Source organism: Cynocephalus volans, chromosome 1 (assembly GCF_027409185.1).
Source record: "Cynocephalus volans isolate mCynVol1 chromosome 1, mCynVol1.pri, whole genome shotgun sequence".
NCBI lineage: Eukaryota > Metazoa > Chordata > Mammalia > Dermoptera > Cynocephalidae > Cynocephalus > Cynocephalus volans.
The window spans coordinates 190,309,317-190,322,948 of record NC_084460.1 but is presented as its reverse complement, the minus strand read 5'-3'; the positions used below and the strand labels follow the sequence as shown (position 1 = coordinate 190,322,948).

General features: G+C 42.2%; 1 protein-coding gene across 3 annotated transcripts in view; it reads right to left on the bottom strand.

Annotated features, from left to right (window-relative positions):
- Positions 1–13,632, bottom strand: part of HSF2BP (heat shock transcription factor 2 binding protein) — a 112,157-nt gene that overhangs the window by 75,264 nt on the left and 23,261 nt on the right. For all 3 annotated transcript variants that reach the window (XM_063096218.1, XM_063096224.1, XM_063096232.1), the window contains exons 4-6: positions 11,742–11,891; positions 9,923–10,055; positions 1,099–1,216 (exon numbers count right to left, since the gene is read on the bottom strand). In XM_063096218.1, the coding sequence (XP_062952288.1) occupies positions 1,099–1,216; positions 9,923–10,055; positions 11,742–11,891 (401 nt within the window). The remainder of the gene's footprint in view (positions 1–1,098; positions 1,217–9,922; positions 10,056–11,741; positions 11,892–13,632) is intronic.

The following is a 13,632-nucleotide window of genomic DNA, read 5'->3' as shown; positions in this document are numbered from 1 at the left end:
TTGATGAGCTAGTGTGGCTTGAAGACAGAGGGACCATGTGAGAAAGAATGCAGTGAGCCTTAGAAGTTGACTCCAGCCGACAGCTAGCAAGGAAACGGGGACTTCAGTCCTATACACGGTAAGAAACTGGATTCTGCCAGCAACCTGAAAGCGCCTGGAAGCAGATTCTTCCACAGAGCCTCTAGAAAAATAGCCCAGACTGGAAAACACCTGGATTATGGCCTTGGGAGACCCTAATCAGAGAACCCAGTCAAGCCTACTCATACTTCTAACCTACAGAACTGTGAAACAATAGGTGTTGTTTTAACCACTAAGTTTATGATAATTTGTTGCATAACAATAGAAAACAAATACAGATTTTTGATATCTGGAAATGGTATCATAACAAGCACCTATTTAGGTTCATTTTGAGATCATTAATACACCCCTGCCACAGTTTGGATATGATTTGCCCTCACCAAAATTCATGTTGAAATCTGATCCCCAATGTGGGAATGTTGAGAGGTGGGGCCTCGTGGGAGGTGTTTCAGTCTTGGTGGTGGATCTCCAATGAATAGATTAATGCCCTCCCTGGGGAGTGAGTAAGCTCTTGAGGGAACGATTAGTTCCATCTGGCACCTCCCCTCCCTCTCTTTTGCCTCTCCCTCTCCATGTGATCTCTACATACATGTCTGCTCCCCTTCCACTTTCAGTCATAAGTGGAAGCAGCCTGAGGCCCCACCAGATGCAGCTGCCCAATTGTGGACTTTCCAGCCTACAGAGTTGTGAGCCAAATAAACCTCTTTTCTTTATAAATTACCCAGTCTCAGGTATTCCATTATAGCAACACAAAAACATACTAATACAAACTCTGAAGTGTCACATGATACGTAGATTGGACTCACTGATTGCTCTAAGATGAGAACGTTCCTTTTTTAAATTTATTTTACAAAATACTATTCAAGAGACAATGCACCTTTTAAATTCTCCAGGCAATTTGTTTCTTCTATTTTTTAGAACTATTGCCAAATTAACTGTGTTTATTTAGAGAGAGGCCCAATCAGAATATTCTAACTAATATGTAAATAGATATTAACTTTTTAATATTATCCACCATACACTTTGAGTTTGGGGCACTGTCCTGGCTTCAAGTCTCCCAGAAGTTGCAAAATGGTGTCCAGGAGCACCCGACTTGAATTAACCAAGAATTCACGACCACATGCTGTGGCAGCAACATCTGCAACAGAAAGATAAAAAAAAGCATCAAGATCACTGTTACTGCAGAATCTAGAACATTTTGTCCAGGACAGAGTATTTGTGCTGTTTTTCTAACAGACTTAATGAAAACACAAGTATCTGACAAGGCATTAAGAAATGGTGTTATCCACAGAGCTGACAGCCCAAAACCAGTAACTGACAACCAGAAGAGTTACTTAAGCAGAGAGTCACGTCCAGTGTGATTGGCAAGCCCCTTGGTAGTAAAACAGAGCATGAGGGGCCGGCCCATGGCTCACTTGGGGGAGTGTGGTTCTGATAACACCAAGGCCACAGGTTCAGAACCCTATAGAGGGATGGCCAGTTAGCTCACTTGGGAGAGTGTGGTGCTGACAACACCAAGTCAAGGGTTAAGATCCCCTTACCGGTCATCTTTAAAAAAAAAAAAAAAAAGGACCACGTGTTATGATTTCATTTATATGTAATGTCCAGAACAGATAAATCCAGAGAGACAGAGAGTAGATCAGTAGTTGCCTAGTGCTATGGGGATGTCAGGATTGGGGGTGATGGCTAAGGTAAGCAAGGCTTCTGAGATGATGAAATGTTTTAAAATTGATTGTAGTGATGGGTGCACAACTATATACATACAGTAAAAACCATATTTTCACTTTAGATTGGCAAACTGAACAATATGAAATATATCTCAATATAGCTGCTAGAAAGTAAATTAATAATAATAATAATAGGGATACAATTTTCATGCTTAATGGACTTAGTCCCTACTGCTCACCCTGGCCCTGTTTTCTATAAACCTCTTATCTGCAGCACTAACACTGTACTGTATTTTTTGAAAGAAACATAAGCAATGATGTATGTATCCTCTAACATTAATATTTTGACCCCATTTATTGTTTGGTTTTTGTTTCTTTGCATATACCTGGGCTAGCAGTGGTAGGTTTTATATCAATTCAACTATCTGGCAGTCACAGGTGGGAGACAGGGCCAAGGGCTGTGAATAATCGCAATCTGGAAACTCTGCCTCTGTGCATTATTTACAGAAACCCCCTCCAAGTTGGAGGGAATGCCCAGTTCTGCTGGGAAGCAGCTCCTAGAATTCAGTTTCTCTTCCACTGTGGGTAACCTGGCTTCTGTGGCAAGAAGCCAGAGCAGAGAAAAGCCACCTGCAGCCCAAGGGCTATCTGATAGAGCTGAGCCTCTGTCCTCCTGTTTGCTGCTGTCAGTCTACAGGAGCCAAGTGACTCCGGGAGATGTTCCCATCTCTCTTACAACCTGCCTGTGCCAGGTTAGATAAGTTTTCACTGAGGGGTGAGCACTGTTAGAAAGCCTGGTCACAGAAAAATAAATGATAAGGGATCCAGAGACACAGCTTCACTTCCAGCCAAATTCTATAACCTGTTGATCCACTGATAAGTTTGGATGTGTTGTCCCCACCAAAAGTCATGTGGAAATCTGATCCCCAATGTGGCTTTGTTGGAAGCTGAGTCATGGGGGGCAGATCCCTCATGAATGGATTAATGCTTTCCCTGGGGGGTGGGGGTTCTGAGTGAGATCTCGCTCTATTAGTTCCCATGAGAGCTATTGTTTAAAAGACCTTAGCACCTCCTCTCTCTCTCTTGCTTCCTCTCACCATGTGATCTGTTTATACCCACTGCTGGCTGCCGTTTTCTGCCATGAGTAGAAGCAGCCTGGCCTGCACCAGATTCAGCTGTCCCAGAATCGTAAGCCAAATAAACCTTTGTTCTTTATTAATTACCCAGTCTCAAGTATTCTGTTATAGCAACACAAAACGGACTAATTCATACACCTTGAAGAAAACAGTTCCAAGCGAAAGTCCCCACTGTTCCTATGGCTCATCTATGAACATAGTCCCTGCTCTTTCAATTTATTCAGAATTCCTCCCTCAACACTCTACTACACTCTCAGGAAGTTTCCCAGCATCTTTCATTTGTCCCAACCTGTAACTGTTACCCTGGGGCTATTATCAGAACACTTCTAACTTTTCTGGGACACAGTCACAAAAATAGAGATTTATTTTGCAAATGAAATTGACAGATAAAATTGCGGATATATGATTTTGAGAAGTTCCAGAAAATTCTCTAATATACAAATTATAGCTGATCTGAATATTCATTTGCCCACACTATGTATGATTCAAGAAATAACCAAAGAATTAACTATGATCCCAGAATCCCCATAGGGAAAAGATTCTATGGACATAGACAAATAATTGGAGTGAAAACCAAAAAGGTCCAGATGGATCTCCTAAATCTTTACCTGAACTAATTTGGTACTTGATGGAGTTTGGATGTGTTGTCTGCTCCAAAACTCATGTGGAAATTTGATCTCCAACGTGGCAGTGTTGGAAACTGATTGAGTCATAGGGCAGATCACTCATGAATGGATTAATGCTCTCCCTGGGGGCAGGGGGATTAATGAGTAAGTTCTCAGCTCTCTTAGTTCCCGTGAGAGCTCGTCGCTTAAAAAGACCCTGGCATTCTCTCTCTCTCTCTTGCTTCCACTCGCCATGTGATCTGCTTGTAGCTGCCGGCTCCCTGCCACTTTCTACCATGAGTAGAAGTAGTCTGAGGCCCATGCCAGATGCAGCTGTCCCAGAATCGTAAGCCAAATAAACGTCTTTTCCTTATAAATTACCCAGTCTCAGGTATTTGTTATAGCAACACAAAACGGACTAAAACAATACTCTCTAGAATTGAAGCCACAGAAAGTGTTAGGCCAACTGTGAGCAGCTTAATAGGAAAAGGACTAATAATTCCTTGTACCAGTCCCTGCAATCACCTAATATTACCTGTTTAAAAAATGATCAAGAATGTAGATTTGTCCAAGATCTGTGAAAAAGTAACAAAATAACTATTCCCCATTTCATGTGGTGCCCAACCCAAACACCATGCTCTCCTCATCCCGCCTGAAGCAAATTCTTTACAGGATCAGAGTCATGCTCATGTTTCTTTAAAGAAACGTGTTCCACTCTAAAAAGATGGCAAATTCATTTGCCTTCACCTGGAAAAATCAACAATTACCCAGAAAGTTATGTCCCCAGGGATTCACTGATATTCCATCTATTTCTCTCAAGTTTTAAACTCAGATATATCTATACAAAGGATACATGGAGCCCTGGGGGGGTCACCCTGATCCAATATGTATATAATCTCCTTTCACATTACATTAATCTGGAAAATGCTAGGTCTATGTTTATCTCCTCACTGAGCTAGCTAAAAATGGACTCAAGTTTCTAAGAAAAAACTCCAATTCTACAAAAAAACAGTTCATTATCTAGGCCATACTCTGTCACCTGAAGGAAGGGCATTATCTAAGGAAAGATTATAAATTATCCAAGACCAACCACTGAAAAATAATTAAGATAATTTCTGTGATATTGTAAATAACAGATATCAAATTTTTCTGAATTAGCAAGATTATATGATTGGACTTGTCAGAACCATGCCCCTGGAATACAGAAACCAAAAAAGCCTTCAGTGATCTTAAAATACCTCTCACCAACCTCTAATGTCCCAGATTACCATAAAATCTCTATCTATGGGCATGAAAGGTTAGGCCATGCTCTAGGGCAGTGGTTCTCAAAGGGGTGGTGGATGATTTTGCCCCTAGCAATATCTGACGATATCTTTAGTTGTCACACTTGGGGGTTACTACCAGCCTCTAATGGACAGAGGCCAGGGCTTCTGCTAAACATCCTTCAACGAATGGGACAGCCCCACAACACAGAATTATAGTGCCGAGGGTGGGACACGCTGCTCTGGGGCCATTAATAACACGGCAAACCTGGCAGTCCCACTGCCTATCAGAGCCTGTCACTTGATCCGATAGCCAGGGCTTACTGTCGCCTTGTCTCAGAGAAACTGCAGCTCAACTCAACTCCATCAAGTCTTCAGGACTTGTACCAGGATCACCTTTAAACCTGATGGCATCACAAATAGTACAATCCATATCACTAACTGAAAACACCCAGTGCTTTTCTTCTAGTCAATTAACTGGTTATGAAACATCCTTACTTTCTCCTTCTCACATGACAGCACATCCATGGAACACCCCACCCCAGCGCCTGGAAACACCTGCCTGATGATAGGGAGCCTCACAGCTATCTCCGTAGTACAACAAGTGCCCATGCCCAGGAGAGATATTAGGGAGGACATTCCCATACCACAGCCTGACTTCATGCTGCTTGTTGAGGGAGTCTTATCTTAAAAGTGTAAGGGAACAATACCAGGCTGGTCATGAAGTCTCGTGGGTCGAGGTTCCAGAGTGTCTTCCTTCTCACAGTGCCTAAAATTATATTTGCTCACCATCTGTTGCCTAGAATCTTAAAAACTTCTTCGGCTGTTGTCCTGACAGATGATTCAACACGTGATTCGGAGATGAAGACAGGAACAAATCATGTGGATTAGTGCTCAAACTAAGAATCAGGTATCTACCAACCCTTGCAGGAGGTTCAACAACAGTCCCTGATGATCTCTCCTAGAGTTTGAGCTGCATGAGAACCAAACTCAGGTGCTCAAAGAACCAACCACCACCAACAAAGATTCCCACGTGCCTAGAAAAACACTGACTGTTCTGAAGACACGGGGAAAAGGAGCCACCACAAGGTAAAATGGTGCAGCCACTGTGGAAAACAGTCTAGCAGTTCCTCAAAAAGCTAAACCCAGTGTTACCACACGACCCTGCTATTCCATCCCTAGGCGTACATGTAAACCCAAGAGAATTGAAAACATTATGTCCACACATAAACTTGTACACACATGTTCAGAGCAGATATCCATAAAAGCCAAAAGGTGGAAACAACCCAAATAAATACCCATTCACTGACTCTTCACTGCAGACTCAGACTATCTGACACCAGAAGACCTACAGATCAAAGTTCAGAAGTGGCACCCTATTCTTGCACATGCAGAATCACACAATTACAGGTCTAGGACAGACCTTAATCGTCATGTGGTGTCAAAGACTCTTCTCAGAAGAAGAAACCAAAGGTCACATATGCAAGAACACAGGGCCAGTCAGTGGCAGAAGCAGCACTGGACATGGGACCTCAAGTCTGCCCCATCTTCTTTTCTGCACACTACACTGCTTACATGTGTGAGCACAAGTGTGTGGGGTAGGAGGGACAGGAAGCAGGACTGATAGGCCAGAAGTGATGCTAACTGACTCTGTTGATGGACCAGGGTACATATTCCCATTCAAAAAGGGAGAAATCGGCCAAAAGAAAGGTGTAACGAGTTCCAGACAAGTCTGAAACCCAGCAGGGCAGGCATTAAATCTTACTGGTGAATCATGTACCTTGACTCCATGTTCAATGTCCTCTGCATGCTGGTGTGGGGGATGGATCCCCAAGTCCTTGGGCAGCTCCACTTCTATGGCTCTCCTGGTCTGAGGCCACGCTTCAGTTCTCACAGGCTAGCATTGCATGCTGGTAGCTCTACAATTCTGGGGTCCTGCTCCCATGGCTCCTTCAGGCATGGCCTTGGTGGGCTTTTTCTGCTGCAACTCCAACCCCACATTTCCCCTTGGCATTGCTCTAGTGAAAACTCTATGCAGTGACTCTGCCCCTGCAATAGATCTTTTCCTGGGCCCCCAGGATTTTCCATGCATTCTTCGAAATCAGGGTGGAGGTTCCCAAGCCTTCACAGCTCTAACATTCTGAAAGCCTATAGACATTGCCACATATTAACATCACATGGACTCCACCAAGGTTTCCAGCTTATAGCTTCCAAAGCTGCAGGTCCAGCCTCCACTGGGGCCAATTTAGCCACATCTGGAGCAGCCAAAGCAGCTGGGGTACTGGTGCTGGAAGCAGCTTCCCAAGGTGGCCCTGGGCAGTGAGCCCAAGGAGGGTGCTTCATGCCTGTTCCCCAAGACCATTCTGTCTCCCTAGGCCTCTGGGCCTGTCTGTAATGGAAGGTTGGCCCCAGGTTCTTCAATGCCTTCAGGGCCTTTTACCCCTTCTCTTGAAAATACCTTTCTTGTGTTCTAATCTTCTTAGCACCATTGCATTTTTCTCCTGAAAATGCTCTCTGCTTCTCTACCACATGGCCAAGCTGCAAATTTTCCAAATCTTTACACTCTGCCTCCCTTTTAAATTCTGGCTTTACATCACTTTTGCTGCTATAGCTCAGCATAGGCTATTGCAAACAGCTTCCTTAATGCTTTGCTGCTTAGAAATTCCTTCTGTTAAATACCGTGGGTCAGCACCTTGAAGTTCCTCATTCCATAAAGCTTTTGGACATGAACAAAATGCAGCCAAATTCCTTGCCAGTTCATAGCAAGGGTGATCTTTGCCCCAGTTTCCAATAAGTCCCTTTCATTTACATCTGAGATCTCCTTGGTATGGCCTTTACTGTCCACACTTCCATCAGCATTCTGCTCAACACCAGTCTCTAAAACATTCCAAACTTTCCCTGGTTTTCTTGTCTTCCAAACTTTCACCAGCATCCAGGCTTTTTCTAGCCTGTTCCTCCAAATTCCTCCAGCCTCTCCTCAATACCCAGATCCAAAGCCATTTCCACATTTTCAAGTATTTGTTACGAGCAACAGCCCACTTCTCTGGTGCCAATTTTCTGTATTAGTCCATTTCTGTTGTTTATAACAGAATACTGGAACTGGTAATTTATAAGAAAATAAAATTTATTGCTTACAGCTTTAGAGGCTTGGAAGTCTAAAGTCCCACATCTGGTGAGGGTCTTGGTGGTGGCGACAGTGACCCAGGGGTCTCACATGGGAGAAAATGGCAGAGCGAAGCAAGAGAGACTCACGTGCTCTCCTTTTAAAGTCCTCAGAACCACAACCCAGACCACCATTATTAATCCATTCACTACTGCACGGTCCTACAATCTGATCACCTCTTCAAGGCCCTACCTTTCAATTACCACAATAGGATTTCCCACCCTCCCAACAGTCACAGTGGGGGCCAATTTCTAATACATAAAACTTGGGGGACACAATTCAAGCTTCAATGAGTTTGGTGGGGTGGGGGCAGATATTCAATCTGCAGCAAGACCATACAAGCCACCAAGAAAAATTCAGCTAAAATGTTTGACAAATCTCCAGATCAGTGGTTGCCTGGGGTTGATGGTGGGTGGAGGAGCTGACTACAAAAGGCAGGGGTGGAGGAGACTGGGGGAAACAACAGGAGTCCCACATCCTAACTGTGATGGTTACATGACTGCATGCATTTTCAAAATGCACAGACTACAAAAACGTGGGGAAAAACTGTAAATTTACTGGATATACAATTTGAAAAGAACCCTTATTTTAGAAGGAAGAGGATCTATTTGAAACCTAGCCTGTGGTCTCTGCTGTGGTACCTGTTCCCCACAGTACAGTCTTGGTATTTGAGATGCATAAGCTCCCAAGACCTCTGCAAATCCACACTTTAATAAAACACTATCATAGCATGTAATCTGTCACATTCATTAACATGCAAATATAAGTGCCTGTTTTCCAATTCTTCATAAGAGTTCCTATGTAAGCCCCAACAAACAGAGAAAAGCAAAGCCAAGCTGAGCTTGAACACTGGGCAACATGTTGGCTTTACCCCTAGCCAATCGCTTCACCACTATCCCAGTCAGCAATTCAGGTGGCTCAAATTCACAACTCAGCAAAATGACAACTCACATAGGTTTCAGACCCTTGGGGTCACTTGCAGAGAGAAGAAAACCCAATCTGCAAACGCCTTCTGTTAAAAAAAATGACCTTCAAACAATTTTAAAAGAAAGAGCTATGCAAGCCTGCTCCAACCACAGGTGCTATGACAAACGTGCAGGAAGCTGTCCTGCACTGGATAAAAGTGCCGGGCCAACCCAGGACTGTCCAGAGACAGTTACAACTGTAGTATCTACCCCACAATAAGTCTCACCTATATTCAAGGGATTATGAAAAAAATGTCTACACAGGACCTGCCTAATTAGGGTTTCAGTAAAAAAGAGATAACACCATGAGGAAAATAAAATTTTCCTCTTCTTTAACAGAATTACCCTAAGAAGAGCATGAGATACAGCAGAGACGAAAGATCAATGTTTAAAAAAAAAAAAAAAAAAAAACTCACAGCAATATATTTAACCACTTCACTGACTTCAGAACGAAGAGCCACAACACTCACTAGCATATACCTCCTATACTAAGAAATTATTTAGTCCCTGGGCTTTATCCCTTATAACAGTTTTGCTATGGAATTTTATCATAACTCCCAGAGAAAGGTTTACTTTATAATCTTTTGGAAGAAATTTACTAAAAAAAGGCAATTTAGAGTTTGGAATTCTTTAATTATTGTACTAAAATGACAGCAAGAGTTTAATTTAAGCTAAGCTTAAAGCTTTTATTTCAGCTAGATATTAGTAAAATGATGATTACAGTAACAAGTAGCTAAACATACAGATTTTTTGTTTTGTTTGTGTTTTTCCATCAATGTACATAACTAAACAGAACACACAGTCTCATCTGTGTTTTCTTTAGATCAGTCGCTCTTAACAACTGCTACTTACCAGAATCACCTGGCGGTGATTTTCCAAAATATACATGCCCAGTACCTATCCCAGATCTAAGGAATTAGATTCTGCAGGGTGAGGCCCAGCATAGATATCTGAAAATGCTCCTGAGAGATGTTTATGTTCACACACCCCAACTGTAAAATCATGGCTCTGTATAATAGTCACTACATTTGAAAAGGATTACTTACTTGTTACAATTCCAGCCAAAGCAAAAACAAACTGATTTTCATCAGAATCAAGCTCCTTGACATCCCCATCCAGTGACTTCACAAAACTCTCCATTGTTTGACCAGTGATGTGGAAAAACTTCAAAGCTTTATCCTGAAAGTTTGGGAATGAAAGCATCACACCTCTTCATAGGTACCAGTATAAAAACATTTTAAAAGTGCAGGATATAGAAGAAAGACTCCAGTTGTAATTACAGACCCAATATTTAAAAATCTATTCCTTCATTAAAAGTTCCCATTGAAAAGATCAGAGAATAGCAGCTTGGGGCTTGAGGAGCAAGAAAGACTACCCTGAATACTGATGGAAAGAGTAAAATATATATATGGGAACAGTAAAAATTCACACAATGATGGAAGTACTGGGTGAATTCACTCAAAAATGTAATAGAAATAAACTAGAAAAATATGTTGTCTGTTTTTTCTAGGCATTAAATCAGAGGTTTTCAAGCCCCTAGCAGAACTATTTTCCAAAAAAAATCTTAACTGAAACCTCAACATGTAAAAGAAATAAAGACAATAAACAGCCTCCTCTATAGCAGTTTAAACCTTCATTACTCAGCAAAAAATACTTTCAAGTTTGCAGAACCTCTGAATGATTTCCTTGGGCATGCTAGGGTTCTGAAGAATAATTTAAAAACCACAGGTGATAGAAACATCCCCCAAACAACCCCCTTTCCACTTTTATTTCCATTCATGACCACACCATTCTGCCAGCCCAACCCCAATCTTCTCTAGTTCCTCTCATTGCCTCAGCTGTCAACTTCACTGTCACCACACCTGCCCCAATCACCAAGGCTCTGCAGGGTGATCCTTCTTTCCCATCTCCCCCACAGTGAACCAAGCTCACTCCAGCCTGAGCCACTAGAAGGGCCACCCAATTAGTCTTCATGTCTAGTCTTGATGCCCCACATCTCCACCTCTAAGCCTTCCTCACTCACTGTCAGGTCAATCTTCCTAAAATTCTGCTCTTGTCCTATCATTGTTTTACTCAAAAACCTTTAAGGAATCCAGTCCTACCACCTATAGGATAAAATCATCAACGTGGTATTTAAAGTCTTCCAAAATCACATTCCAACCTAACTTTTAAGCCTTATCTCTCTACTACTTAATTACATTAACCCTATACTCTATGGCAACTGACCTACTTACTCCTTGTCTTAAAACAAGCCTTGAACTTCTCACCCTATGTCTCTGATTATATTGTTTCTGTCTTCTTGAGCTACCCTCCCCATTTTCTGCCATTTCTACCTATTCATGAAGGCCCGTTTCAAATCCCTTCCCTTATGTGAAGTTCTCTGATATATATGTGGGTACTTCAAAAAGTTCATGGAAAAATGGAATTAGAATATAATACAAATCGTTCCATGAACTTTTTGAAGTACCCTCATACACATACACACACATACACACACACACGTTAAATAACATAACATTCAATAAATTAAATATTACATTACCCATGAAATAAACATAAAAGCACTTTAAACCTTGTTATACTCATATACATGTAAAGTAATAATACTGAAGTGGTAATATACCCACAGATACCATATGGATTCTGGGAGATGAGGGATCCCATGTCACTCATCTCACATATCCCCACAGCACCAAGTTACAACGGACCACACAAAGTAGGTATTCAACAACTATATAATGAATGAACAAAAGCAAATGGACAGGAGACGCGGACGGAATCTCTAAGTGCCCTCACATGCACACTACCCTCTGAGCTCCACAGGCACTTATCAACAACATCCAGACGGCCCTCCGGCCCACTTACTCCTCCCAGTATGGCTTTGACCACTTCTTCACTGCTGGAAACGCCCCACAGGAGGGTGCAAGCTGCTGCTCCCATTTCTGTACAATACTCTGCCTGCTGCAGGAGCTGCTGCTTTGCTTCATGCAGCTGCTGTCGAAGAGCCAGTTTCTCCTGAAATTGAAGCAAAGTAGAACCGGAAAAATGAACAACAGCATTCAACCTTGAAATCTCTCTATTATGTTTCCTCTTTAACAAAGATATTTATTAAAGAAATGCATACAGTATATCACAGAAAATAGTTCCAAATGAAAACTAGTCCTTAGACAGCCATAATCCATTTCTAAAATATAAACTTCAGAGGCAAAAATAATACTTAGAAAAGAACATACTACTGCATTACAGTTTATAAATAACCCCAAATATCTGAATTCATCTGGTTTAAGTAAAATGAAAACAAGAGGCATCTCAAGTCCCAAGCGGCTATGCCCAGAACCACCATCAACTGGGACTCCTGAACAAAGTAACAACAAAGCACAGCAGTCCACACACACATTTCTAATAAAGGAGCCCACTGCCTCAAACTGGCTCACTCCATTGCAAAACATGCCATCTGCCAGGGGAAGACACCAAGTAAAAGGCACTCAGACATCCAACAGGATTTGAGGAAAACAAGTACTGCATAAAGACTCATTTTACACAAACATATCCTTAAATCTCATGGGAATATTGTCAACGGTGCTAGTAAATAGAGAATACACATCTGTGAAGCTAAGCAAGAAAAGAAAACCAGAACCATGACCAGGTAGGAAAGATGGGGGCGGGGGTGGGGGTAGAAGGGACTGTGACGGCAGGCCTCCTAGGCTTCCCTGGGCCTGGTAAGCCAGAGGCAGCTTAACAATACAGCAGCGGAGGCCAGGAGAGGCTTCTGACCCTCCCACCAGCAGCATCTGAGAACACCCAAAGTTGGGCAAATCTCCACCAGGGCTCTCTTCACAAGAGAAAGACAGGAATCTGCCCTCCTGATGGCCCTCCTCACCACACAAGCACACGTCAAGGATTTACCTTCAGGTGGGCCTGAGGTGATGTGGGGCTTCCTGCCCTCCTCAACCACCAGCACTAGGTCCCCTCTTCCTTGGTACCAAAATTCCTTTAAAAGGTGATAGTATTTCCTGACTTAAGAGATTAACTGAAAATAATAAAAACCTAGTTAAATTCATTTATACCAAATATAATTAGTTTAATAAACCACAAAGTTAAAGTACATTAGCTGTTTTAGGTTTTTCTTTTAGAGAGATGTTACATGTGCTATGGTTTGAATGCGTCCCCAGAAAGTTCATATGTTGGAAACTTAATGTTTCAGTATTATCAATGTAACAGTATTAAGAGGTGGGGCCTTTAAGAGGTGATTGGGCTGAGCCCTCATGAATGGATTAGTGCCTGTGGAAGTGGGTGAGTTCTCATGAGGGTGGGCTGTTGTACGAATGAGCTCGGCTCCCTCTTGTGGCTCTTTTGCACCTGCTTACATGCCCTTCCCATTTCTGCATGTTACCACGCAGTAAAAAAGCCCTTGCCAGAAGTGCCATCATGCCCTTGGACTTCCCAGCATCCAGAACGTGAGCCAAATAAACTTTTTTCTATAAATCACCCAGTCTCAGGTATTCTGTAATAGCAACAAAAAAAAAATGGACTAACAGGACAATTAAAGCAGAGAGGGCTATTTCACCTTAGGAAAAGAAGAAAGCTTTGAGACCACAAATCAAATTTTGTTCACCTCATAATTTGGCATTGGTTACCCCATTCATATTTACCTGGAGACAATACATTTGGTATACAAAGTTTCATTCACACTCACATACACACACACACAAACACACTTATTTTAAGAGAAAAATGGTCATTAGCCTATGACACA